This window comes from Patagioenas fasciata, unplaced genomic scaffold (assembly GCF_037038585.1).
Source record: "Patagioenas fasciata isolate bPatFas1 unplaced genomic scaffold, bPatFas1.hap1 Unplaced_1, whole genome shotgun sequence".
In the NCBI taxonomy this organism is placed as follows: domain Eukaryota; kingdom Metazoa; phylum Chordata; class Aves; order Columbiformes; family Columbidae; genus Patagioenas; species Patagioenas fasciata.
In genome coordinates this window covers 1,340,883-1,365,943 of record NW_027288510.1, presented here as the reverse complement: position 1 = coordinate 1,365,943, position 25,061 = coordinate 1,340,883, and the positions used below count along the sequence as shown (strand labels likewise).

Below are 25,061 nucleotides of genomic sequence, written 5' to 3'. Positions count from 1 at the left end.
GGGACAGCTGATGGCCCAGTGTAGGTGGGTAACATGGCCACCAGCATCCTGGTGTGCATCAAGAACAGTGTGGCCAGCAGGCCCAGGGCAATGACTGTCCCACTGTACTCAGCGCTGGGGAAGCCAAACCTCAAATCAGTTTTGGGCCCCTCAGGCCAAGAAAGACCTTGAGGTAGTGGAGTGAGTTGAGAGAAGGGAATAGAGCTGGTGAGGGGCTGGAGCACAAGTGTGATGGGAGTGGCTGAGGGACCTGGGGGGTTCAGCTGGAGAACAGGAGCTGAGGGGAGACCTTCTGATCTCTGCACTGCCTGAAAGGAGCTTGGAGCCAGGGGGGGTCGGGCTCTGCTCCCCAGGAACAAGCGCCAGGATGAGAGGAAACGGCCTCAAGTTGCGCCAGGGGAGGCTGAGGTTGGATATTAGGAAACATTTCTTCCCAGAAGGGGTTGTGAAGCATTGGAACAGGCTGCCCAGGGCAGTGGTGGAGTCACCATTCCTGGAGGGGTTGAACAGTCACAGAGATGACATTCTCAGGGACACGGGGCAGTGCCAGGGGTTAGGTTATGGTTGGACTCGATGATCTTGAGGGTCTCTTCCAACCAACTGATTCTGTGATTCTGTGTCTCGGTTGCTGTAGGTGTGATGACCTGGAATGCATTTACAACCAGCTGACAACGAGGAAGGTCAGGAACATGATGGAGCTGCTGGAGAGAGTTGAGAGCAGCTACATCCCAGCCTTCAAAACCATGCTAATGGATGTTGAGGCAGGTGAGATGCTGGGGCAACTTTACCACAGTACTGGCTTCTGGCCTTTCTTCATGGCCTGGTGTGACTGATTTCAAGCCAAATCTTTCTAGTTTGTGAATTGAGACTGGGCTGCTTGTGCTTGAGTCTAGGCTTTTGTTTCCAGGCTGGGACAAGCTCCATCGCTGGTCTGTTGAGCCAGACTCTTGCCAAAGTTCAGGGTGAATGGGTTTGGGAATTTATTCTGCTGTAATAAAGTGTTTGCATTACTCTAACAGGACTCACCTCAACTTCCACCAGCTCCTCTGGTGTTATTATGCAGGAACGGGAGTTCAGACTAAGAGGACAGATCTTGTACCTAAGACTGCTTTGTTAGAGCGCTGCTTCTCAGGCTTTGGCCACTGCAGCCTGAATTTCCTTGCTTTGCTTTGCTTAGGGGAGTTGAGCGCAGCCCAAGGAAATATTGCAAATCCCTGTCTGTAGTGAAAAACAGTGTAGTCCTGCTGGTCTGTCCCTGCAGACCAACACAGCTGGACATCCATGTCCAACCCAGCTGCTCTCTGGCACAATGAAACCATCTAGACTGTGTTAGCTGTGCACGTGCTGGCAGAAAACACTGTTCTTCACCACTTCACGTGCAAACATTGAATCTCTTAAGGATCTGTGTCACACTCTGCATTGTGCAGTTTAAATGGGCTGGAGAAACACCCCTTATATAAGGAGCCAAGGGTTCATTGTTAAACTAATTAATACTTTAAGGGTTTAATCAAAATACAACAAATATTTGGTTTTAATCCGGCTACAGCGATACTAACCCTAATTGGATAATTTGGACTATAATTGTTAATTTCCATTACAGCGCAGTTCAGATTTGTGTGCACCTGCTTTTAAGTCTCTGCCCCTTTCCCTGGCATTGTACTGGTGTGGCTGCTGTTGGTGGATTTGCTGGGAGGGTGATGCTGATAGTGGGAGTCTCTTCTTCCTTGGTCTTGGGCCTTAGGGGTTATTTTTGCATGCATTCAAGCACTTCTGTCACTTCTTGTTGGTCCACAGGTTTAATTGCACAACGATCTGGTTTTATTAATGCTTGCGCTCTGGGGTAATTCTTCAGGGTAAAACCACACAGCTGTACAGAGCTAAGCTAAAGCTTTCGACGAGTCAGACATCAGTTGCTTTACTGTTGACAGGTTTTCTATTACAGTCAGGACTGGTGGGGCCGTCGTCATCTGCCCACTGGACAAGGAGTTGCTTGAGCCAAAACTGAGCTAAAAAGGGCTCAGGCCAAGGCTGTACAGCCTGTCGTGCTGTACAGCAAGGCCATGGCTCACAGCCATGGCAGCACTGTATTTTTGGTGCTGTTGGGCAAATTCCGTGTGACTTTTTAGCAGTTGTGGACTCAGGCTCTCCACGAAGCCCTGTCCCAGCTCCCTGTCCCCTGCCATCACATCAGCTTATTTCTGTTCTGGTTACTGCCGCAGGTGAGTGATGTTCACGAGTGAGTGACCTGCAGCACACAGGTGGCTGAGGGTGCTCAGTGCTTGTCAGGACAGTTTCTTTTCCCAGGCACTTTTCCATGTGGTGAGGCCAGCACCTAGCTGGGAACCCAGCACACCGCAGCTGGGTGGTTCTTACCGCTTCTCACGTCTCTCAACACAGCTTTGACTGAAGCTCAGGACGTTCACCTGCACCTGACACCCCTCAAGCGCCGCTTGGAAGACGTAGAGAGGGTTGAGTTCAGCGAGGTGAAGCCTTTCCTGCTCCCCCTGCTCCACGTGGTGTGTTTGATCTGGGTCACCTCCAAGCACTACAACATGCCCGTGCGGATAGTGGTGCTGCTCCAGGAGATCTGCAACCTTCTCATTGAGCAGGTCTGTGGCTGTGATGCCTGTGTTTGCAGTCCCCTGTGTCCCCTCTCCCCTTCTTCCTATTGTCCTTCCCTGGAAAAGTGATTCTTTAGGCAACATTTAACTTAATAAACAGGTTCAAATGTGTTCAACACAAGAAGTCCTTGTTTTCCATGATGGCAGAAGTGACCTCTCAGGTGTGATTTTGCTCTTCCAGGCCCTGGTGTACCTGTCTCCAGAAGACCTTCTGAAAGGGGACATGGAGGAGAGCCTGGGCAAGGTGCGAATGGTGCTCGGTATCCTGAACGTGTTCAAAGAGGCATTTGAGGAGAGAAGGGAAAAACTGCACATGTATTATGAACCAGGCCAAGAAGTGAGGGAGTGGGACTTCAGCTCCACGATGGTGTTTGCGAGGCTGGACACCTTCCTGAAGAGACTGGAGATGGTGGAGGTGAGACTCTGGTCTTGAAAAACATTGCAAACCGTCAGGAGAACTCTGTAGCCAGGAGATCACTTGCTGGCATCTTTCCTTTCTATAGCTTCACCTGATACCAGGGAATGGGGCCACTCTTTTGCTGTTAGGTCTCCTGTTACAGCGAGTCTAAGACTGTGTTTTACTATGTCCTGCTCAGTGCATATGTAAGCTGGTCAGGTTGATAGGTGTGTTTTTTGCTCTCAGGAGTCCCGTTGGACTCCTTGCTCCTGTTGGGGCAAGAAAAGGAGGATTACTGGAGGTGTGGTTTGCACAGCTGTAAATAAAGCAATGTAATCTCCCAGGTCTCCTGGTGCCATCAGAGACAGATTTAGGTTATGGTTGGGCTCAATGATCTTAAGGGTCTCTTCCAACTGAAATGGTTCTATGATTCTATGACACCCTAGAGCTGGGTCCTGCCTGTCTTGGAGAGGCCAGATGGCAGGATCCCCTTGGCTGTGCCACGTGGGCCTGGGGAGGAGCAGGGACACGTTCCTCACCAGGTTGTCCCTTCGCATCCTCATAGCCCATCAAACTGGGGTGCTGTGGCTCAGGGGTGTCCCTGTTTGCCAGATCTGTCACCTGAGGCAGGGACATTGGGGTGTCATCCCTGAGCTCCCAGTGTGGCCAAGGGCTCCTTGAGCCACAGGAGATGTTCTGCAGAGAGCAGGTCTGAGTGTGAATGTGGGAGCTCCCTATGCTCTCCTTACCACATGGCTGTGTCTGGAGACCACAGACATACAGACACCATATGTACCTGTTATACAGACACTGTATATACCTCTTATACAGATACTGTATGTACCTCTTGTACAGACATTGCATGTGGCTAACCACACACATTCATCTGCTCTCCACACACATCCCAAATGAATTTCTTTGTTGATTGTTGCTGCGTTCTCAGTGTGTAGGGTTGGATGGCCAGTGTACAGGTTGCTGGTGTTTGCAGTTTTACTGCTTTAAATGTGCCATATACTTTTATGTGTTCCTTAATTAACTATGTTGAAAACTGTCATGACTGGTGCCTATTTTAAAAGTATTCATAATGATGGTTTCCAGTAGGGTTTGATGTGAAATAAACCAAATTATGCTGGTCAGTGTAGAGAGGAATATAAATAGACACAGGAATAACTGCAGGTTATCATGAGGACAGTGTTGGTGACAGGTTTACTGGGACCCTGTAAAGGCTCTGGGGCACTGACTGCTGGGATTCCATGGATGCCATGGGCACACTGTGGATATGGGCTGCAGACAAAAGCCAGTGGGGAGGTTTTGAGCTGGGGCACTGTGCGTTTTGACCAGTGTCTGTTTCCTCCTTCCGTGGCTGTCCCACACTCCAGGGACAGTAGAAGCTGCAGTATCTGGAGTCAGAGGGAGAGCCTGCGGAGTGAGCTGTAAAACAATAATTAAAAGCATAGTGCACACCAGCCTGTTAATGAGGAAAACTGCTGCATCTCTCTCCGTCTCAATTTCCCCTCATCACTTCATTTCAAGCAACCTTGCAAGACAAAGCAAGGGACAACTGGTATTTCCACATTATTTTTTTGCCTTACTAGGTATTTGTTCAAGCGGATGTGCTGGTGTGTCGAAGTGAATATGAATGCATATGTGCATTTGTTTTCGAATTTTCATAAAAGCTGCAGTTACACTGGTGCATGGGTAGCCCATGAGCACGTGAAGAGGGAAGGATCCCTTTCCTTTGGTTCGTTGCACTGTTTCATATTACGTGTCTGTGGTAAAACCTGCTGCCCTGCTCGGGTGGCCCCAGGACAAGTGCAAGCAGAGAGTGGCCACCAGTACATTCCTGTGCACATTTCTCCTGGTCCTCTGAGACAATGGATGTTCAACCAGCCCTTACTTGGCCCTACCTAGGGAGACAGATGAGGTGGGATGGCAGCAGAGCTGCCCAGTGCTGCCACCACCACTGGGGGAGCGGGACATTTTCCCAAGAGGTGACACTGCCAGGCTGCAGAGGATGGGAAGGGAAGGGAAGGACCCGTGTGCCACCTCAGCAGAGAGGGCCAGCGGGGCAGGTGCTGCAACACCCACTTGGACACGTGGAGGTTTGACTGCGCAGGAGCTTTGGACAGTTTGGGTACCTGTAAATATTAGAAATCTGTCCTTGGTTAATACCTATAAAATTGGGATTCTTAGCTATGCTGGATGACATATAAGAGTCTCATATCCTGCTTTGGATCTGTCCTTTAAATACACTTAAAAGCGATTTTACAGTTGTCATGGTATTTCTAGTGGCTGCAGCAGGTCTCACTGGGCAGGGACGTGTTATGAGCAGCCACTGATGCTCAGGACAGGCAGATCAGGCTCCCCCCTTCCCATCCCTGCCACCCAGCCTGAGCACCAGCGCTGTGCTTGGGAAGGTCCCTCAGCAAGTGCAACTCTGTCGTGACAACTGTTGTCATCTTCTTTTGTCAACATCATGACCTGTGTCTCCCTCCGTTGAGTTTGAAGGATCTCCTGGCAACTTCCTTGGACTTGATGAAGCTGGAGAAAATTGAATTCAGTGGGATTAAAGGGAAGACCCTGGGCCAGCAGGTCCTGGACATGTATGAGGAATTCCAGGAGGCATACAAGGTGTTTTCAGAGCGAACCTATGACTGTCTTGACCTGACCAACACGGTAGGTGGGTCCAGTTTGCGGGAACATCAGGAACATGTGCATGTTTCCAAAGCAGCAGTTTCCTGCTATCTTCTTCCCAGCTCTTTCCTCCTTTCATTATGATCTGATCTGGTACTGGAGGGAACAGGGAGCCGCTGGCCTTTCCTGCAGAGATTTGGGACTTCTTGCACGTCTATATCTAACATATCTTGCTAGATCAGCACCTTAGATCAGTGCAGCTGGGAAACTGGGATTTCCATGAGTTATGCACAAGCTTTTGCTGTACATGGTGCTTGCTGAGGTATAAGAGCTATACCAACACCCACATCTCTTTGCTTTCCTGCTCTTGGTATTTACCATGTTTCCCCAAAAATAAGACCTACCCCAAAAACAAGCTATAGCGTGATTTTTCAGGATGCTTGAAATATGAACCCTATTCAAAAAATTAGCTCTAGTTACAGTTCATAAAAAAGTCAATTTAAATAGGGTCCAGGCAGCTATACATGTAAAAAAGTAAGCATCTTTTGCAGCAAAAATTAATATAAGACTCTGTCTTAGTTTTGGAAAAACAAGGTAGTTTGCCTGATGATGGCCAACTCAGATCATCTCTGGGATGTGTTCGCTCCTGCCTAGATGAACACATGGCATCTGGGGCTCTCAGAATTCAAGGATGCTCTATTTTATTATCAGTAGTGCTTTAATTAAAGGAATATTCCCAGCCCTCTGGGACCTGCCTGGTGTGGGGATGGGTGGCTCGTGCTTTGCTTCCTGCAGCTCCCAGTACATCTCTGCAGGGGGTGGCACGTCCCCAGTGTTTCTTGCTGGAAAGCTGCTTGCTCCATAGCACCCCTCCTTCAGCAGGGCAGGCACAGAGGAGAGGTGACAGTGGCTCTGCAGGAGGTGGCTTGGGTTTGGTGACCCCATGGCCATTTGTGTGACTCTGAGTCATGTTTGTTCTTTCAGTGCTCTAGTTTTGCACCCTCTGCCACTGCTGGAGCCGTTTTTTTTAGCTAAAACATGGCATCTGGATCTGCTGGAGCTCAGCAGTAGCAATAGTAAAAGCTATTTCCTTGCACTTTGTCCTTTGGAAAAGAGACACATGACCTCATTTTTAGTGGTTTTGTCCAAGCTAGAACAGAAGGACTGTCACGGACTGTCAAGTTCAGTCTTTGATTTGGACTCTTTTACGTGTAGGAAAACAAATATAGATGTTACTCTTGAAGTTCAAAGGATTTATTACAATTGAAGCAAGAAAAGCAGTGCAAGAAGATGACGGAAATTACAGAAACCCAGTACTGTTGAGTTTGAAAAGGACCTCTGGAGATCACCCAGTCCACCTTCCCTGCTCAAAGCAGGCTCAGCTAGAGCAGGACTGTGACTGGTCAGGTGAAATATCTCCAAGATTACCTATGTCCAAGTGTGGAGACTCCACAGCCTCTCTGGGCAACCTGTGCGAGTGTTTTGAAACTGCCTCACTCACAACCAGCTCACCATGGAACCACAGGCTTGTTTTGACTTGAAAGTAGGTTGGATTTGGGACTCAGCAGGTGCATCCGTGGGTTTTCTGGATGATGGTGTGGTCTTCAGGCCAAGTGGTGGGGGAGAGGGTGTGGAAATAGTCCATCTTGCCTGTAGGCTGAAGATAGTGCCATGTGGGCTGTGGAAAGCCCTCAGGACCAAAGGGTCCCTCCCAGAGAAAGGGCCAACATCTCAGCCATGGGACAGCACAGAAATGTTCTCAAGCTTCGTGAGGACTTTGCCACGTTGCGATGGCTGAAGATTGGCCAGAGGAGTGGCTTAGTTCACGGTGAATAAGAGAGGGCATCTCTGGATCGAGGAGTTACAGGTACCTTCCTAGTGCCATCTTGCAGCCTCACAGCTTGTGTTTTGCCTTTGTGCAGGACTTTGAGCAGGATGCCTTTGGTTTCCAGCAGAAAGTAGAAGACATGGACCGTCGGCTGGGCACCATTTTCATCCAGGCTTTTGATGACGCCTCCAACTTGGACCACGCCTTCAAGGTTTGTTTATCGCTCCCTTGCTCTTCCCTAAAAGGGAAATCAGGGCACCCGGCTCGGTGAGAATCACGCTGAGGAGACCAGGCAGTGCTGGAGCCACGGGCACATGGGGCTGGTGTTTGCTGGTGGGACAGTGGGACTTGTAGCTTTTGGGCTGCTCTTGGTTTGGGATGCTCAGGCTGGTGGGTCCCTCACAAAGCTTTTGGATGCCAGGAGATATATTTGTGTCTCTCTCTGCAAGTTGGGGGAAATCATGCTTTTTCTAGGATTTCCTGGTGAGAATTGATATTGTTAGTATCAATTTGTTAATATTATTAATACATGGATCTGTTTCAGTTTTGGAAACAGGTTTTCTAGAAACAAAGCTGGTTTATTTATCAATTAATCTATCTTGCAGAAATAATAAATGGTATTTTTTTAAAAAAATCAATATAAGCATTTGTAGAAAAGACTTTAGCAAGTGACAGTGTTTATCTTTGTAAGTTTTTTGAAAAAAACAGAAAATCTTGAAGCATTTGAAGAACAACAGTTGGAATGTGGTCCAACCCCAGAGAAAGTCTGAGAGGCCCCGTAACAAAGGGAGCAAATTTCCTTTTTCCAAAGTGCCCATTGGTGCGGACAGTATTGAAGCCTCTGGGCTGGGGAGGAAGGTCCCAGCTGATCTCTCTGCAGGAGTCGGGGTTGTAAATTTTTCCCCTCTTCTTTTCCTGCGTGTTCACCCCAACAGCTGCTGGACATGTTCGGGAGCCTTTTGGAGCGACCGGTAGTCGCTGCAGATGCTGCTGGCAAATACTCCGTCCTCATCAGCATGTTCAGCAGGGCCCTGGACCACGCCAGGCTGATCTACTCCCGGCACATCCAGGCAGAGCTGAAGCTCGGTAGGTAGAACGTGCTGAGTAAAATGGGTTTTACAGGGAGTTTGATTGAGATTAATTTGGGGGGGAAATGATTTATTTTTCTAAGGAACCCAAAACTTTACAAATTGCAGATGTTTTCAGCCTCTGTAGCTCCTAGTGGCAATGGAAATGCCTGGGAAAGCTCTGTTCTTAGTATTAAAGCAAATAATTGGTTAGGAGTAAAAATACCCTTTTTCAAATGTGTATGCATGATATGTGACTGGGAATGGAGACACATGCTGAGCTTTTCTCCCAGCGAGGCTGTGACAGGAGGTTTCTCTCCACATTTGTGTGCTGCCTCCAACACCCCATGGGACCTGCAAACCCACTCATGTGCTCCTCAGAATGAATTTATTTTGTTTCCCTTACAATGCTTAAAATGCAAAGTATGCGAGTGGGACTTTGTAACCAAGGGTTTAATCAGCCTTTTCCAAGTTTATTATTCCCCGTGACTGTTGGCACAGGGGGAATGGGTGGATTTCTATCAGATTATGAGGATTCAAGTGTGTCATTTTGAACAATAACCTATTTACTTGCCTCAGAAAGATCATACTGGAACGAGACAAGTCCTGGACTGGAGAGAATCATGGAGAGAATCATTTGCTGTGAATTTGTGGTTATTGTTCTGTGGCTGTTAGATAAGACGGACAGAAGTAACTCCTGGTCAGAAATCCCTATGTCAGTGTTTGTGAGGGGCGGGGAATGTGTCCCAGGCAAGGGACACCTCACATCAGCTCAGGTTTGGACATAGTCTGGGCTTCTCGTTCGATCTCAGCTCCTTATTCAAGATCCAGAGGCACTTGCCTTGGTCACAGACCTACATCAGTGTGGCAGATGTTGGATTTAAGGAAGGAAGCTGGGAAATCAGAGCAGTTTTCTGCAAATGAGGTTCTGTTGTTGCATCTTTGGGGTTACAAGTGCAGTGTTCAGTCCAATGCTGTTCCAATGTGCCCTCCCCAGGATCCCCCCTGTGCACAAGAACATGCCGCCGGTGGCTGGAGCGCTGCGCTGGGCGCAGGAGCTGCGAGCGCGAATCCAGGTGCCGTTTGATCACTTCAGGCACATCCCACATCTGTGCGTGTCTGTTCCAGCTAAGTTGCTTTATGACCACCTTGCTATCTTCTCTGTAATCAATCTGATTTTCTTTCTGTGGTGAACATTATCCCATGGTTATAGCTGAAATAATTCTTAGTCAAAGAGGTGTGAAGTGGTTGCACTGGTGCTTTTCAGCTTCCTTGTGATCATTATTTTTTTTAAGAAACTCATTAACTGGATTTGTTTTGAAGCGATTAAGAGGCACAGTGGGCTATTCAGCTTTCAGACATAGTTCCCGGGTTGCAATTGAAAGAGGTATCAGAACCTTTCCTGCTGCAATCCCACTCAGCATGTTCTCCAGGACCTCCTCAGCTGCAAGTCCTGGTTCTGGCATCATCCAAACTGTGAATAGCAGAGAAGTGCTGGGCTGGACTCAGCTGAGATGGATCGATGGAGCTGGGTTTGCATGTTGGGGAGCAGACGAGCATTTTGTTGGGCAGAAGAAAACTTTCTCAGCGTTAAACAAAGGAGCCATCTCCCAAGATCAAGGAAAGAAACCAATGCTGGTATATTTATCACCCAAATGCTTGTTATAACGGATGGTGTCAGGGAAGTATGGCCTCATACTCACAGCTGGCACCACATGAGACAACATTTAAGAGCTCTGTAAGCAAGGCAGTGTTGGACTTATGACAACTGAGGATGTTCTAGGGACTGCACCTGGTAGCTCACAGGAATGGCTTCATGTGTGCTGGTCAGGATTCTGTGTAAATGGATCCACTTTTTTAATGTACTTGACCAAAATAACTTGACCGTCACTGTACCATGTTTGTAACCTTCTCTCACTGTATCTTGCCATTAAGTGTCTTTAAGTGCACAGTTATTCTGCAGCAGCAAAGACATTGGTGCAATGAAACAAACTCTTGGGCTGTTCCCAGCACAGAGCCCAAGTTATCATGTCTGATTTGAACCTAAATGGCAAATTTTTGTCCACCGTGAAGGACCCAGATCTGCATTTCACACTGATTTTCTGTCCTCTGTTTAGAGTAGTTAACAACATGCTCTGCAACGGTGGTGACATGATGCTGTTGAAAGGGAAAAAGGATTAAAAAGGAGAAACAAAAGTGGTTTTGCTGGGATTTACTTGGATTTGCTCAGAGGACTTGTTTACTTCCAGCAGGTTTCTCAGCACTTGCCCAGCGGTGACTGCTCAGGCGCTCCTTTTTTCCAGCTTTTGGTTAAGTTAATTCAAGTTTTGTCAATATGTCCTCCAAAATCAACAACCATCTTGAGGAAAACTTGGATATTGTAGATGAAACAGTGGGGAAAAGACAGCATGATAAGAATTCCTCTGGCCTGCTGTTCCCTGGGCTGTACAGCCCTGGCAGCGTGGCCAGGGCTCTGCCTCCCGCACTCTGGGACACCTTTGCTCTTCGGTTTGAGGGGCATGAATTGGGCACCGCCAAGAGCTTCATCTGCCGGGAGCCACACTCTGCTTCTTTCTGTGCCTCTTTGACCTCAGAAAGTGGTGGCTGGTGAGCAGAGGTTGCCCTGCTCTGTGCAAACACCGGAGCATTGAGTATGTTACGGAGACCAGTGTTCCTCCAGCAGCTCTGGGCCCTTGTTCTTCCCCCAGGACGTGGTTCTCATTTGCCAGTTGCCATGCAAACACCCGCAAAAGGGCGCACTGGGGCTTGGAGAGCTTTTGTGCAGTGAAATGGTTTTGGGCGATATGGTGGGGTTGGAATGTAAGATCCCCAGCCAGGCTCTGCCTGCAAGGTGGTGGGTGGTTTTGGGAAGGGGTAAATAGAGACTGCAGCCTCACAGGGCTAAATGTAACGCTGAGCTTGTCTGTTGTGCCACCAGCTGCTTGGACTCTGCTGAAGGAAGAAGGGTGATAGAGAAGTATGAAGAAATGATCCAGCTGCTCGACAGGTAAGTGGTGGCTCAGGCATGACTGTAACTATATGAAAAAAAGCCAAACCTTATAGAATCATAGAATTGTTTTGGTTGGAAGAGACCCTCATGTCCATCCATTAACACAACCCTGGCACTGCCCCGTGTCCCTGAGAACCTCGTCGCCACGTCTGTCCACCCCTCCAGGGATGATGACTCCACCACTGCCCTCGCAGCCTGTTCCAATGCCCGACAGCCCTTTGGGGAAGAAATGTTTCCTAATATCCAGTCTGAACCTCCCCTGGTGCAACTTGAGGCCATTTCCTTCTCCTTCTCTAAACCACCTTTCAGCACATTTGCAAGCCCAGGGCCTGAGAATGTCTCTTTCTAAGCCAGAAGGAATTTTGTGATGAGAGAGGAGGAGGAATCCTTTGCTACACACCACAGTCTTTCTGTGATATCTTGAAATGAGAAGTTTGCATGGGAGGGACAGGGGCTGTGCAGCCCAGCAGAAATGTTGGAACGAGATTCTTTTGGATGTAGGAGATGCTGTGGTAGAAAACCTGAGCTGACCAGAAGTCTCAATCCACTTGTGCCCATTCACAGTGTACTTACCGTGGCTGTAATGTGTGTATTCCACAAGTGGGAGTGGGATTCGTTGCACCTCACTTAATATCTTAATGTTTGATGCTAAAACTGAACTGATTGCTCTGAGCTTTTGAATGTTTGTCCCCAAATTTGAATCCTCTGCTAAGAATGGTACTTGGGGGATCTTTGTTTTCCTGACTTGATGCTGTCACTGGTTTTCAGGTGTTTGTCTTTGAAGCCAAGATCTTTATGGAGGTGGTGTGGGTGGGTTTTAAATATTCCTTGATGTTCTTCAGCCCTCAGAAGTGGACTTGGCTTTTATTTGGTTCTATGTCTTGGTGTGCGGGCTTGGCAGCTACGTGGTGGATGTTTTAATTTGTTTGTTTGTTTTTCGGCAGGTATCAGGAGAAGCTCTATGCAGACTGGTCCCAGACAGTCTCTGAAAAATCACAGTACAACCTTACTCAACCGCTTATCCGGCGAGATCCAGAAACCAAACTGGTCACAGTTAATTTTGATCCCCAGGTAAGAACTAGCTTTCCTGTCTGCTGGAGGGCACGTCTCCAAGCTGTGCCCCACCGTGCATGGCAAGTCTGGTGGGATCGCTACTAGATCTGTTCTGCTGAGGTCCCTGGAGCATCTGTTATGGGTGACATGAATTAACCATCCCCTTTGTGGGCTCTGTCTCCTGGTAAAATATCAGGATTACAGTTTAAGCAGCGCAGATTGTAATTAAAGCCAGAAAGTCTGTGAGTAGCCAGATGTTAACTGGTGTCAACATCTCCAGAGCAGGTTGGTTTGACGCTGGTGTGGGGAGCGTAGGAGCATCATCCTGCAGACGTGGGTTCGTGTTATGTTTACCTGAAATCTGAGCTTCCTGAAAGGGTATAAAAATCCCAGGAAAGGTTTGTTTTGTTACTTCAGTGTTGTGGCTGTTGGATTTCCTTAATTGTGGTGCAGGAGGCTTCCAGTAGGTCTCTGTTCCCTAGGGCTGCCCTCTCCAGCACAGGGAGGCCTGACCATCCCCCTGCCCAAAGCAGAGGCAGGGTCCAAGCCAGCAGAGTGCAGAGGTGGATTCAAAGGTTCTGGGGCCTGATGAGAGCTGGGGCCTCTCAAATGTGAAATGCCATTTGCTGCGGAGGTGCTGAATCTCAGGGGCCTGGGAAAACATCAAACACTTCCCCCTTTCCCTGGGACTTGCTGCTGTTAGAGAAAAGTGTTGAGGTTCCAGAGCTCATTCCAGCTTGGCTCTCAGACAAAGGATTTGTCCAGCTCCTTGGAATCTCCTTGCTAAGGTGGGAAGCAAATGGCCCCAGGGGATGTTTTCCACCCTTCACCCTGGTGCCAGGGTTTGGAGCCTGTGACGTGCTGAGCATGTTCTCAGCTCCAGTCTCTGAGTGCTTCTGCGCTGCTCTCAGCTTTCCGTACCGAGGACTGCCTCATGTCCTCAGGTGCCTGCTTAGCAGCCCCTTCATGCCCTTCAGAGCAGATAGGAGCACCTCATTTTGCCTAAAGGGAGGATGTATTTGCAACCCTTCAACATTAAAGAATCTTCCAGAGCTCACCTTCCATGGAGGAGAGGGAAAGAGGGTAAGACATCCTTGACACCATGGTGGGGATGTCTCAGACATTCCAGTGCATAAAAGGGAGGGGAGTTTGGTTCTATCTCACTTGGCCTCCTGCTCCCTCAATCCCCTGCTTTTCCCTTCCTGCCATCCCATCCTCTTCCATCCACCTCCTCAAACTGCTCCCTTCACCCTTCTGCGCTCCGTCTTTCTTTCCTCTTCTTGTCATTGTGGACATAGTCACTTTAGTATTGTAGATACTCCTCACCCCTGCCATTGCCCATACAATATACTGAATTTCTGTCACCCAGCCAAAATGTGCAGTTTCAGGAGCATTTTCCCTCTCACAAGCCACTAAACTGAGCAAAGATTTTTTTTTTTGTCTTAGAAGTGATATATTGCGTTGGAAGACCTTGCTGCTCCGTTTGTTGCAGGGACTCACTTCTACTTGGGTTTATAGTTTAATAACCCACTCAATCCCGTTCCATCACAACTCAAAGATGCTTTTGGTTGTGCCTCCTCCTGCAGGCACAGTATTGCTGAAAGACTGTATTGATGAGGATAGCTGAGAAGACCAGAGATCATCATGGCTTTTAGAGGCTGCACAGGGTTTGCTGGCTGGGTAGTTAACAGAGCTATATGTCTTTGATTGGGAAGCAAATCAGAGGCAAAGATCAATGGGAGGGAGATGGTCTGGACTAGGAGGTGTCCAGGCCCTTCTCAGAGCGTACTGCTTTGTGAATAAAACAGCAGGAACCCCCTAAGATCCCCAGAATTGACGGGAGGGTGTCTACCAGGTGTATGGGGAGGATTGTCTCACATTCAGCTCTCTGCCTTGTTTCTGCAGCTGGTGTCGGTGCTGAGGGAGCTGAGCTACCTGTCTGGCAGCCGGCTGGGAGCCATCCCACCCACGGCAGCAGAAATCTATTCCTCCAAGGAGTCATACCGGCAGCTGGCGGCCAACTTGGAGCTGATGGTGAACAGATACAACAAGGTCCTGAAGACAGTCCTGGAGGTCGAATACCCTCTCATACAGGAGCAGCTGTGGGATATTAACTTGAAGCTGAAGAAGGCAGAAGAAACACTCAACTGGAAGATGGAGGGTGAGCTAGCTCTGTGTTAGGGCAAAAGAGGCCGTACAGGATTTCACAGAATCCCAGACTGGTGAGGGCTGAAGAGACCTCTGGAGATCTCCCAGTCCAACCCCCCTGCTCACGCAGGGTCCCAGAGCAGATCACACAGGTGGGTCCAGGCGGGTTTCAATGTCTCAGAGAAGGAGACTCCACACCCGCTCTGGGCAGCCTGGGCCAGGCTCTGGCACCTCCCAGCAAACAAGTTTCTGCTCATGTTCAGATGGAGCCTCCTGTGTTTCAGTCTGTACCCGTTGCCCCTCACCCTGGTGCTGGGCACCACTGAACAGAGTCTGGTCCATCCTCTGACAGCCACCCTGAGATATTGATCCCATTGATCAGATCCCTCTCAGCTTCTCTTCTCCAGCTCAACAGCCCCAGCTCTCTCAGCCTTTCCTCAGAAGAAAAATGCTCTAGACCCCTCAGCATCTTGGTAGCCACCGCTGGGCTCTCCCCAGTAATTCCTTGTCCTTCTTAAACTGGGGTGCCCAGAACTGGACACACCACTCAGATGGGGCCTCACGAGTGCAGAGCAGAGGGGGAGGATTCACCTCCCTCGACCTGCTGGCCACACTCCTACTCACGCAGCCCAGGTACCATCAACCTTCTTGGCCACAGGGCACATTGCTCATGGTTAACCTGCTCACTTGGGTCTCATCAGATTCCTCCCATGTCCCCAGCCTCCATCACCTGGTTCCCAGTGACAGTTCACAGCAGGGCAGGGGACTCTCCAGCAGAGCCAGCACTGGGGAGACAAAGGGCAGCCCCCAGCCTGCCTGCTCCTTCCCATCTTACCTTGATCTGCTTGGGCTGGGGACAGGATCCTGATCCCTTCAGCTTCCCTCTGGGCTTTTGGGGAAGAGAGGCTGCCCTGTAAGCAGTGATGCTGAGGAAACGGCAAGATTGGGGTTTGTGAGAGCTGGCAAGGCTGGGGTTGAAGAGTCTGCTCCCTGCCCGTGCCAGCCCAAGTGACCCACTGTGTGGTCATGTCCCTGTGTCCCCAAGGCACTGCTTTCTCCCTGAGTTGTGCAGGGACTGGGACCCCTTGGCCCAGCCATCTGGCTTGGGACAGACTTCTCCCGGTGGGGGCCAGGGCCACCTCGTTATCCTTTCCAGCCAGATGAAATACTGTGGTTAGTGGTGAGGTTTGTGCACCGTGACTTTGGGATGATTTAACCAGTGTTCTTGCTTGATCGGTTTTAACTGCAAAGCAGAATGGAGGAAGACAATTTGTTTCCTCTTGGTGAAAGCAAACTGCTCGCTGTTGGAATATATATTTCTGTCATCAGGCTTGTGGTATGAACAGGAACAAGTGTCCTCCCTTGGGAACTTGCAGAGCAGAATTCCTCATGCTGAAAAACTCTTTCTCCATTGCACACCAAAGATGAAGGGACTTTCCTGCAGATGAAGTTCCCTGAATCTAAATGCAGCCCTCGCTGGTACCTTGGGCTGTCACAGCCTGTGTTTGTGGGGCTGTGGGTCCCTGCTCTAGTGACAGTGGCAGGAACACTCAGCCTGTTGTCCTTGTTCTCTCTCTGGTAGCAGATTAAATCTGGGTACGGGAAAGGGGGAAGTGTCAGACGTCCCCACGGTGCTGGTGCTCCTGGCAGAAAACAGAGGCTGCAGCTGTACCATGGATTGTTGGGGTAGGAGGGAGCTAGAAGTGACTCTTTTGGTTGAGGTGGTAAGTCTCTTGTGTTAATGATGGGTGAGAAATACATGAAACCGTGGGGGAAAAGTCTTATGGAGAGTGCACAAGAGCTTGGCCATGCAGCTCTGAAAAAAAGTAGTCAATCATCTCATTTTTTACCAGGTGTCTGGGATCACATCTCCATGGTGATGGATGATGTCCATGACCTCGAGCAGAGGATACAGAAAGCCAAAAACAATGTTGAGGAGATCCAGACCATCGTGGGATCGTGGGCGTCGCCCATATTTGTGAGAAGAGATTGTAAAAGAGAATCGCTGCTGAGCCTGGAGGACTGTCAGGACCGCCTGGAACGGCGTTACAGCCTTGTCCGAGAGTCAGGGCAGAGGATTCATCTGCTGGTGAAGGTGAGGGGGGACCTTCTCCAGGGGTTTGTTGACTCTTCATAGGCTCTGGGTGTCTCTCCGCTCTGGTGAAAATGTCCAGAGCTGCTTCACCTTAAAATTAACTCCCTTAACTCATTTGAAAAACTTACCTGTTGTTGATTAAGGAATACTTTGATGGGTGAGCTGGTACAGCTGAGTGTGCGGGGCTGCTGACCAGGCACCGAGTTTGGAGCAGGAGCGGGAGCCGATGCAGCCCAGTCTGGCTCCCAGTCCTGGTTCTTGTGAAGCCACTAGAGGGGAGTCGTGCATCAGGCTTTGGGATCCTGCTCAGAGGAAAAACTCCTCCGAAATATTCACCTTAAAATGGAGAGGCAGCTGGCTGTGGCTGACCTTTCTGCTTTAGGCTTGTTGTTCCTCTGTGGGAGCAGGAGGTGACGCTGTCAGTCCAGGGAGAAGCTGAGTAACAAGAAAAAAGCTGCTGTCTGAACCCTGGGTTTTTTCCAGTGGCTTTGCCAGAGCTGAGAGTCCTCTTTGCAGAGCAGGAGAAAGCCCAAATCTCTGCGCCTCACCTGCCCAGAGGTTTTAGCGTGTCAGGGACAGCACCTTGGCTGGAAGGCAGATGGATTTTAGGTCCAGCCCACTCCTGAGGGTCGCCATCTGGCCTTGGACTCTGGAGAGACTGGGCTGACCCTCTCTGGGACACTGAGCCCTTGTTGCTCACCTTACTTCACTGTCTGCACTCAGCCTTGGGCTTCTGACCCACTTCTGTACCCTCTGAACCCACGGCGAGGATTTTACTATGCCCACGTTGTCCTGCTGCTACAGCTGTGACAGGCTCAACCACCTCCAGCTACACCCAAAAGATGGGAACACTTCCTAAATTGACCGGAGAGAACATGGGGCTGTGGCCAAGGCAGAAGGGCTGGCACCGCTGCTCTGGTGGCTCACAGGGCAGGACCAACTGCAAAGCAGCATGAAGGTCCTGGGGAGGGAAAGGCACCGTGGCCCAAAATAGGATGTCCCCATGCCTCTGTCCTGCTGTGCTGGTCAAACCTGGAGGAACAGCAGCAAAGGGGCCAAGAGCTGGTCTGCTGTGTTTCCCTTGGGTGTTCAGGTCTTCTTTTGAGCAGGGGAGTCTTGAGGCTGCTGAGAGAAGAGCACAGAGAGTTTGGGTACGTGCACCCACAAGCACAGGCAGGACAGTGAGATGCTGGCTTGCATTGCCCTTTTGCACCAGGATGAGGCCTCTGGAGTAAAGGTTCAGTAGAACACCAGTGACAAGGGGGCATTGTCAAATACAAGGGCATGGGACGGTGAAGAGGGGGTGGTGCTTTCAAATGGGCATTCCCATAGTGTTCAGTCCTGTGAAGTTCCCCTTTCTCTTGTGTCAGCAAAATGTGGAGGTGAGTCTGCAAGGCACCAGAGCCCTGGCTTGCTCTGTTAACAGTTTAATCACTCAGCGTTGATGTGTAAAGTTGGGGAGCAGCAACTCTGGGTTGACTCAAGCCCAATTGGCAATGCCACTCTATCTTGAGGAGGCTGAGGCCAGACCTTCTTGCTCTCTGCAACTGTCTGAAAGGAGGTTGGAGCATGGAGGGGGTTGGTCTCTTCTCCCAAGTAGTAAGAGATAGGATGAGAGGAAGTGGCCTCAGGTTGCACCAAGGAAAGTTCAGATTGGATATTAGGAAAAAATAATTCACAGAGAGGATTGTGAAGCTTTGGAATAGGCTGCCCAGAGCAGTGGTGGAGTCACATCCCTGGAGGTGTTAACAAATGTACAGATGGGGTTCTTAGGGACATGGGTTAGTGGTGGAGTTAGGTTATGGTTGGATTCGATGATCTTGAGGGTCTCTTCCAACCAGAATGATTCTATGATCTCATGTGTGCCAAGCTGCCATGCCACTGGGAATGGCACCCTCTCCTGTGTCCCCAGAGATGAAATACAGCCAGCTTTGAACCCCTGGCAGCAGACTGCAAGCTGGACCTTACGTTTTTTTTGAGCCCGTGCCTGTGTTGAGAGCCCCTGGCAGGCTTAGGAGAAAGAGCCCTCAGAGGGCATAGCAAGGCCGGAACAGGATCACGCCAGAGCCTGGGAGGTGCAGGGGATGGATACCCAGGCTGGTCTTGTGGGTGTGGAAGAGGAGACGCAAGAAGGATGGGGCCATTCTGTGGCCTAGAAAACCGTGAATTTCCTGACTGTGAACTTGCCTGGAGGTAAGGAACGCAATAAGCTGAGAAGGGAGGCTGTAAGCCAACCCTTTGTCTTCTGATCCCAATCTTTAACTATTTTCACTTGGTTTATTTAAAAACCCTTTTCTGAATTTTAAAGTTCTCTTGTTTTGAGATGACCATTTGTAGGGCAGAGGTGTAAGCAGTCCACTTGGAAGGACTCATCCACCCAAGGTAACATTATACAGGCCACAAGGACTGAGGCTTCATGCATTGGGATGAGCCTTTGGCCCAGGTCTGCAAAGCACCCTTGAGCCCTTTGGCCTCAGAGAAGAGGGAGGAGAAGGTTGCAGGGCTGCTAAGTCTCTCACGCACTCCATTTTTACCTTGTGATTATTTTGAGTTGCTTCAGATGACAAAGCAGCCCTTGACAGAAGGAGAAAATTGTGGCCATGCTACCAGCAGCAACATCCGTCTGTCTGGTTTCTCTCCCCCCGCAGGGCTGGTACCTGTGTGCTCATTGCCATGAGTCCTCAGCTGTGGGCAGCTCTTGTAGGACAGACTCAGCCCCGCTGTATTTCAAAGTGTCGTCTTTTTCTTCCAGGAAAACCAGAGCCTCTTACTTGCAGACCCAGCATCTGACATCTGGAAGGCCTATGTGGATTACGTGGATGAGATAGTTCTGGATGGATTCTTCACTGCCATTGAGTGCTCACTCAAGTACCTCCTCGAAAACACAGGTAACTGCTGGTTCCTCAGCTCTGGCCGTGATACCATCTTCAGTCTCACCAAAAGGAAGTTTCTGTTTTGTGCTTTGACTTGTGGTGGTCTTTCTACTCTGCCTCTTGCATTGTCTACAGCAAGTGCTGGAGGAGCCTCCCGACTCAGAGGGTAACTCTGTCCCCTGGTCACTGGAGCAAAGCCTTGCTCAAGGGAAGGGACAGAGATGACTGTGCACCATTTGCTGGGATTTGTGAACAGACAAAATTGAGGCATCATTCCAAGTCTGTTCTTGGGCATCAGCCATCTCCTGACCTCCCATGCACAAAGCATCAAGGTGACACAACCTTTCGTTTGTGGAGAGTCTCAAGAGTTGGTTCTGTGGATGAAAGACATGAAAGAAAAACCTCCATCACTGAGGAGTGAGGAGAGGGGTCACCAAAGCAGAGCTCCTGCCTAAGGCTGCCACGGAGGGTCACTCTGCTGAGAGCAGCTGTGTCCAGCTAAAGCACATCTTCAGAACGCTTCCCTCCTGGATGTGGAGGCACACTGAGCTGGAGAATTGCATCCAGTTCCTCACCATCTTGTTAAAAACAAGCACATAATTTCACATTTGTGAAACCAGTTGGTGTTTTATTTTTTCATGCCTTTCTCCACTAAATTAAAGAGCCTCTTGGTTCCTGTTGTTTTTCTCCTCTTTCAGTACTTATGCGCTGTAATTGTTCAGCTCTCAGACTCCCTTTTGATTAGCTGAAGAGCCTGGTCTCTTTAAGGCTTCCCTCCACAGCATTTTTCCGGTCCTTAAATCACTTGTGTCTCATCTGTTCTCCAGTATCTCCTGTGGGTACCAGAACACCAGCTGGTTTGGCAGCCTCCCCTCTGCGTTGTATGCAGACACAATGTCACTGGACCCAGCGAGTGGGTGTCCCACCTGCCTGGTGTCCCTGTGGGGCATGTGTGTGTCTTGTGGTGGGATGTTAGTGGTGGCTCTAGATCACTTTTCTCCCCTTCAAAAATAACCTGGCACCTCTGTTCTTCCCTACCAGATCCCAAGGCAGGGCTTCCTCCCCTGTTTGAGGTGCAGCTGGATTTGGTGATCCCAGATTTGATATTTCAACCCTCCTTGGACCCTGGCACAAACGATGGCTTCTACGACGTGGTGGAAGGTCTTCTCAGCGACATCTACCGGATCTCATCGCTGGTGCCCAGGCTGGCTGAGCACAGCGGCTTCCTCCACTACCAGGTCCGTGGCTGTGGAGCTCCCTCACGCTGTGTGGCAGTGAGGAGGTGCCACGCTGCCCCCGCATCACTGCGAGCTCCTCTCCTCTTCTCTCCAGGCTGACACGGAGGACATGGCTGACCTGGCCGACATGCGCCATGAGCTGATGGGGCGTGTGCAGGCCGTGATGGCGGCCTGCTGTGATTACCGCAGTGCCTTCGACCACTGCTCCTACCTGTACGGGGAGGACAGAAAGGAGTTCTTCCGCCAGTTCCTCCTCTACGGGCACATTCTCACTGCGGCAGAAATCGAGGCCCATGCAGAGAACGGGGTCCCTGAGTCACCTCCCACGCTGCAGCAGTTCCGAGAGCAGATTGACTCCTACGAGAAGATCTATGAGGAGGTGAATCGCATCGAGCCCATCAGCATTTTCCAGAGTTGGATGAAAGTTGATGCTCGGCCTTTCAAAGCATCTCTGCTGAATGTGATTAAACGGTGGAGCTTGGTGTTCAAGCAGCATCTCATGGACCACGTCATGCACAGGTAGGAACCGTTCTACCTCTTCTTCCCAGAACCAAAGTGGGTTTCTCTTGTGTTGGCTGGGCTTTATCATTTCACACTGATAAGCAAAAGGCTAATACAGGAGCAAGAGGAGGGGGCACACACCCCCTGCCAGCTCCATCGCATCTCTGCTAACTTTCATCCCCTCGTCTCTGCTGGGAGCAGCTGGTCCAGCTGAGTGTGTAAAGTGCAAACAGTTCCACGAACTCGGTACCATCGACATCCTGCGAGCTGATGCTCCTACGACCTACTGTGTGGTGTTGGACAGGATGTCTGTTTGTCTGTTCATCCTGGTCCAACTAATCTAATCTCTTCTAGGGCTCTATGCTTATTTTGTTGAATTTGCCATCAGTAAAGCTGCATTAATGCCATGAGATACTTGCTCCGTTTCTAAATGCAGTGCTCTTTTGAGTGCACTCTTTGTAAAAAAAGTAATTTGGGTTGCCTGGCATGAGCAGTCATGGGGAGGCAGTTTCAAGGTTACAAAAAGGAGGAGCTTTGGATGTAAGTTTTGAATTAACATGTGTTCCCTGCTCTGAATAGCTGCTCAGCCGCCTGGTCTCTGCAGGATGATGTGTTAGGTGATTTATTTGAGTAGTAGCAGCTGAAGGATGCCACAGGGCTTGGATGCTTACGAAGAAATATTTACAGACATATGTACTAGTGAAGGCTGCTGCGTGTGGTGGCTGCTGTGATCTCTTGTGTTCTTTTCAGCACGATAATTCCTGTGCAAAGAGGTTTTTGCATAGGTTAGAACAGGCATTTAGGAGTTCTTATTAAGAGCTCCTGACTCAGCAGTTTAGTCTTTAATAGGTGAAGTGTTTAGGGCTATGTTTTGGTCCAGCAGCATCCACAGAATTTAAGCGGGCACTTCAAAAGTAAGCGTTTTGAGAAGGGAAGAATGGAAAGGACCAAAGATCCAGGAGCCCATCAAGCTCTGCTAACAGTGTCCAGCAGCTGGTGAGATCAAGAAGCAGGTAGGGAAACTTCCCCCAAATAGTCTCCTTGTCTCTAACCATTCATACCTGAGGACTTTGAGAGTCATGGGTTGTACCTTTGTATCTAAAGACCTGGATGGATTTTTTTTTCTCCCACAAATGTTCGGTTGCTTTTCTGAACCGCTGTGAATTTTTAACATCTGCATCCTTCTGCAGCAGAGACTTACCCTCTGAAATAAGGCAGCGTGCGAAGAAGAATCCCTGTTTGTTGTAGCTTTACAACCTACCAGGTTCATTTGTTGAATTCTTGTATTGGAAGAGATGACATGAAAACTGTCCTTTCAAATTCACTCTCTTCAGACCACAGACCCGAGCTCACAGGTCTCCCTTATAGAATCATAGGATAGAGTCATAGAATCTGTTTGGTTGGAAGAGACCATCAAGATCACAGAGTCCAACCATAACCTAACTCTGGCGCTACCCCATGTCCCTGAGAACCTCATCTATATGTCTATCCAACCCCTCCAGGGATGGTGACTCCACCACTGCCCAGGGCAGCCTGTTCCAAGGCCCGACAGCCATTTCTGTGAATAATTTTTTTCCTAATACCCAATCTGAACCTCCCCTGGAGAAATTTGAGGCCATTTTATCTTATCACTTGCTACCTGAGAGAAGAGACCAACCCCCTCCATGCTCCAACCTCCTTTCAGACAGTTGCAGAGATCAGGTCTCCCCTCATCTCCTGTTCTCCAGGCTGAACAGCCCCAGCTCCCTCAGCTGCTCCTCGTAAGACTTGTGCTCCTCAAATGCCTTTTCTCCAACCTGTGAAGTCCCAACCCATTTATCCGTTCCTCACAGGAAGCTGTACCACATCTATGGATCCCTGTGAGCATGAACTGTGGTTCTGATGCCCTCAGCATGTTGCCATGTGATGGGCAGAGTTAGCCAGGCCTTTCCCTCTCCGTGCCAGTCCAGCTGCCTGGATGATTCCGGTAGGAACTGCTCTCATTTGGTGCTTTCCTGTTTTGTGTTCTACAGCTTGTCTGACCTGGACGAGTTCATAAAAACTGCTGACAAAGGTTTGAGCAAAAAGGTTGAAAAAGGCGATTATGATGGTTTGGTGGAGATCATGGGGCATCTCCTGGCCGTTAAGGAAAGGCACAGTGTCACCGATGCCATGTTCGAGCCCCTGAAGCAAACCGTCGAACTGCTGAAGACGTATGAGCAAGAGCTGCCGGAGGAAGTCTATAAGCAACTGGAGGTGGGTGAAAAGCTGCGGTGGACACGGCGGTTTGCCAAGTAGCCAGCGTCAAAGAGTATGAGCTTAAGAGCATTGCACTCCCTGTCATTAGAGGGCCTCAGTGGATAGTATTTTACTATTGTGGGATGTGCCTTAATAGCTCTAAATTTTGGAGTTATATTGAGGTTTTTCTTTTAAAGCAGAGATTAAGCCTTTTGTTATGTATGAAAAACATAGAATTGCCTGCTCCAACTCTCAGCGATTACTCTTGAAAAAAATTAATGCATTTTCAAATACATCTGTTAATTAGTTTGAATTATAATTATTTTTAAATAAGCCAGTTCTTGGCAACTGTGGAGATGGGAAGGATAATGTTGGCAGAGGAGTCGCCTTCTCATAGGACTTCAGTCCTCCACTAGGTCTATAACACCCAATCTGCTTGACCCAAAGGACATCACTGGGAGCACGTTATGAAAGTATTTCAGCACCTTTCCACATCTGGCCCTGATGAATCAATTTTTCTTTGGGGAATTCTTCTCATTTCTGGACAGGGGACCATGAGGTGAAGGCTGGAAAAGCCTGTGGGATGCCCAGCCAGCCTTGGGGAACTGGCAGCAGTCACCATGTTACGGTGGAGGAGCGTGTGGCTGCATACTGATGGATACCCCTTAGTCACGGGGCGTTGTGTGCAGAGGGCTCTGTGTAGGACACCAGGTTTAAGGCAGAGCTTTTTGGGGAGAAGTTCCTCCCTCTGCTGCAGGCTTGGATGGGACCTGAGCGGGGTTTAGCAATCCCCCAGTTTTCTGCTGGTGCAGCCGTGATCCACGGATGGTTGTATCACCAAATCTGACACGGGTAAGGGTCCTAAAGATAACTGGATTCCTACAGACACCCTGAAAAACAGAAGAGCTGCATTAAATGAATGTTTTGGCTGCTACAGCAGCTTCAGTTCAGCATAAAAAATGGTGCTATGGGGAACCCAGCTCTGCTGATTCCTCTGCCCAAGAGCTGCTTGCTTGGTGCCTGTTTGTGCGTGTAGATTTGAACAACTGATTTATTTTTCTGACAGAAGAAATGAGGTATGCAGGGCAGCCATTCAGATGGAGGAGATAACAAAACAGTTTCGTTCTTTCTGGCAAGTGACAGCAACACATAGTTGAATAATTCATTCACTGCTGTACACAGTAGGAAAACCAAAGTAAGTTCCTCCAGGTACCGCTCCCTCCATGGCCATGAAGATGGATGGGCTGGAGCTGATAGTTTGTATGAGAAGGACAAGGAAGCAGCTCCATGTGTGCCCTGCTATGGTCATGGATAGTGATTTCTACAGAGACTGGAACATGAAGTGCCAGAAAGAGACCCCTCAGGAGGGACTGGCCCTG

General features: G+C 49.4%; 1 protein-coding gene and 1 pseudogene across 1 annotated transcript; both read left to right on the top strand.

Moving 5' to 3' along the window:
* The first annotated feature begins 648 nt into the window (after positions 1-648).
* LOC139826712 (dynein axonemal heavy chain 9-like) lies at positions 649-7,277 on the top strand. The gene is made up of 5 exons (XM_071803117.1): positions 649-765; positions 2,398-2,609; positions 2,803-3,036; positions 5,527-5,694; positions 6,868-7,277. The coding sequence occupies exons 1-5, from the start codon at positions 690-692 to the stop codon at positions 6,892-6,894; spliced, it is 717 nt and encodes a 238-aa protein (XP_071659218.1). The 5' UTR covers positions 649-689; the 3' UTR covers positions 6,895-7,277.
* Positions 7,278-9,047: 1,770 nt separating this feature from the next.
* Positions 9,048-25,061, top strand: part of LOC139826686 (dynein axonemal heavy chain 9-like) — a 37,807-nt pseudogene continuing 21,793 nt past the window's right edge.

What these genes read in the sequence shown, in the direction of transcription:
- LOC139826712 (XM_071803117.1), top strand. Translation starts at nt 690, where the DNA reads ATGATGGAGCTGCTGGAGAGAGTTGAGAGCAGCTACATCCCAGCCTTC. An exon ending in AGAGACTGGAGATGGTGGAG is followed by an intron (nt 3,037 to 5,526) that starts GTGAGACTCTGG and finishes TTGAGTTTGAAG; the next exon opens with GATCTCCTGGCAACTTCCTT. An exon ending in GTCTTGACCTGACCAACACG is followed by an intron (nt 5,695 to 6,867) that starts GTAGGTGGGTCC and finishes TTTTACGTGTAG; the next exon opens with GAAAACAAATATAGATGTTA.